The sequence below is a fragment of the Choloepus didactylus genome, chromosome X (assembly GCF_015220235.1).
Source record: "Choloepus didactylus isolate mChoDid1 chromosome X, mChoDid1.pri, whole genome shotgun sequence".
Lineage (NCBI taxonomy): Eukaryota > Metazoa > Chordata > Mammalia > Pilosa > Megalonychidae > Choloepus > Choloepus didactylus.
Genome location: NC_051334.1, coordinates 175,012,960 through 175,016,068, shown reverse-complemented (window position 1 = coordinate 175,016,068; position 3,109 = coordinate 175,012,960). Strand labels below are relative to the sequence as shown.

The 3,109-nt window shown below is 47.3% G+C and overlaps 1 protein-coding gene across 1 annotated transcript; it reads right to left on the bottom strand.

The window, feature by feature from the left end:
* Positions 1 to 1,762: 1,762 nt before the first annotated feature.
* LOC119522484 (putative MAGE domain-containing protein MAGEA13P) lies at positions 1,763 to 2,797 on the bottom strand. The gene has a single exon (XM_037820924.1). It carries the CDS (start codon positions 2,795 to 2,797, stop codon positions 1,763 to 1,765), a length of 1,035 nt encoding a protein of 344 aa, XP_037676852.1.
* Positions 2,798 to 3,109: the final 312 nt, after the last annotated feature.

The window sequence follows — 3,109 nt, the reverse complement described above, 5'->3', positions numbered from 1 at the left end:
TGTGGAAACAGCAGGGGCTCTAGATGGGCTCGGACCAGGGGGGCAGTCTCAACCCTGTCACTTATTAGTCATATGATCTTGGGCAAATTGCCAAGTGCTACGAGCCTTAGGTTCTTCATCTGTGAAATGGGTTTGATAAACTCTGTCTTGTAGGACTGTTGGAAGGTACATTAGGTATGTAAAGCACCTGGTACAGCATCTGGCATACATTGGATCTTTAATGATTGGAAGTTGTTTCTAATACTCTTTTGACCCCAGACCTACCACCCTCTCCTCTGGGAATATTTTTTGTTATCCAGGACATCTCAGAGAATACTCAGTGCTCTAGGACATGACACACCAAATCAGCCAAAAATGCTACTTTGTTAATAAAACACAATAAGTTGTCCCTCTTAGAGGACATATTATTTAACTTGGGTGTAGGGGAGTTTTCCCCAGCTGGATACAACTCAAAATGCCTAGAATTTGAGTTAAGGATCTACTCCTCCCTCCCTCCCTGCTGCTCTTCCATCCAAAACACTACTTTCTTTAATTCCACCCCCACCAAAAATCTAGCCTTTCTTAGAGTTAGCCAAATTACACTCAAGATGACCTAATTAAAATGTCTTTAGTGGAGTAGGCACTGGCTCTCCCAGGCCAGGGAAAATCATGCCAGCCTAGTGGTTTTTGGATACCACTTCAAGGGAGTATCAGTTATTTCTCAGGAAAGACTTGCAAATGATGTGTATAAAACAACTAATCTCTGTACTGGCAACTGCACCAGGATAAGACCACAAGGACACCTTCCATACCTGTCCCAGGTGGAGATTGCTCTCTGGGTTAGCCATGATCCCAAAGCAACTGCAAATAGCAGTTTTCCATTCCAGGCTTTTTGGTCACCTCTAAATCACACCTTCTGAGAGTGGTCCCTGCCACCACCCAGCTTAATTTAGAAGTAACTCCCAATAAAGGAACTGCAGTTTCCCAAAGCTGCAAACTGCCTTGGCTCAGGCTGTTTACTCTTGACTGCTCTGATCTGGAACTCCCACCTCCTCACTCCTTCTTTTTACTTGTTCTTTGGGTCTTAGAGGATATCTCACCATCTTCCACATCTGATTGCTATTCCTAGACTCTACCATGAAATGGGCAGGGAGCATGTCTTATTTATACAGGACCCTCCTCCCCAGCACAGTGCCTTCCAAAGAGCAGATGCTTGAAAAATGAGCCAGTGAGCAGGGGCTTTCATTTATTAAGATTTAATTTCTTTTGCATTCTTGAATAAGCCAAAAAATCAAATATGAATTTTTGAGTTTCACAGAATGGCAGACTAAAGGAATGTGAGAATCCAAACATTGACCATCTTTTATGTTTCTTTCCTATATTTCTTGATCCCATTTATTTTACTACTGGGCCCTTTCACTTTTCCACAGAAATTCCTATTAGAATGCCATGTTATCTTTTTCAAGATCCCAAAATAAGATGGAAGGTTTCCCAAGTTGTTTTACAAAACAGCAAAAAGCTTATTCTCAAACTTGATATAAAGCAATAAATGTGTAACGAATGGCATTCACAAACTTAGGTTCTGAAGCTAATAAACCTTCTATTAAGAGGAACAACATTTGAAAAATGCCTAAATGAAAAAAAAATGATAAACCTCCAAAACCCATGCAGAAGAGGAACACAAAGATCTTACACACTGTCTTCCCTCTAGCCCTACTCTGGCCCTGCTCTACTTAGAACACTGACTGCCCTCTTCAGCCACAGAATGAAGAATCTTCCTCACTCAGAAGGTGCTGGGCGGGCCACTGGAACTTTCACTGGCCATGGCAGTGGTCTCATCCATGGCAGAAATTCCGGCTTGGGCTTGCTCTTTGTCACCTCTCAAAGCCTCCTCATAAAGGGTTGGAAAGTCACGGGAGTCAGTCCCACTGACCTTGGCAAAAACCTCTAGCACTTTCATCTTGCTGGTTTCAGCATGGGCCCTGGGACCCCACAGGAACTCATAGCGAGGAGGATCACTGCCGGACACCTGCCGGTACTCCAGGTACCTTTCCTGCACCAGATCTCTGGTGATGAGCTTCTTAGGCTCCCCATAGATGAAATCCTTACTCTCAGGATACACCCCGATTGTATGCAGCACCTCCCAGATCTTTTCCTCAGGGGCACAGTTGCCCTCCATGAAGATCACACCCAGGACAAGAATCAGGAGGCCGGTCTTGGGTATGCCCCTGTCATCGCTCAGGATCCCATCATAGGTGAGGTCTAGCATGTTGATGAGCATGTAGGAGTGACTGATGGGGTCTACTTCCTTCACATCAATGCCAAAGACTATCTGCATGCACTCACAGGCTTTCCCGAAGATCACAGGGAAGTGATCCTTGTACTCTCTGATGACATTATTCAGCATATCTGCCTTTGTGAAGGGCTCCTTCGTTATATACTTGCCGCTCAGGAACCGCACCAAATCAGCCATCTTTTCATCTAGCACATCACTGAGGAAGGATTCAGTGCCCTGTGGGACCTGCGAGGTGCTTGCACCTTCTCCTTGGCTGCTGGAACCCTCACCTGATTTGCTCAGTGGGACAATGACACTGGAGGAGGAGCCTGCTCTCTGGGGACCCTGGGGAGCATTTGGTGCCCCAGTAGCAGGCACCTCCTCTGGGGTGCCCGGAATCAGAGAAGAGGGAAAGCAGGAGGAGGATGAGGCCTTCTTCCCCTCAGCTGCGGAGACCTGTGCCTCTGCAAGGCCCTGTGCCTCCCTTTGGGTCTCAAGGATTTTCTGAAGCTTGCAGAGCCGACTCTTCTGACTGCGAGGCATGACGACTCTAGTCGGGGGTGGCAGGCAGAAGTGTGGGCAATGGGGACCCACAGGCCTGGGGGAGAGAGGGAGAGTATGAGAAACTCAACCTTGGTGGCTCTGACAGGTCTTCCTGTAGACAGTGTTCCTGGTCAGCCTGCCCCATAAGAACCTGAAGGAGGATAGGAGACAGCTTCTCAGGGTAGAGCTTGCCAGGACAGCCAGAGGCTTCCAGGGCTGACATAAGAGCAAGTGGGGTGGGGAACTTTGGGGACCTCACTGTTCTGGGATGGGGGGGGGGGTCCTGGTTCACATTCAGGGATCTCATCTTGA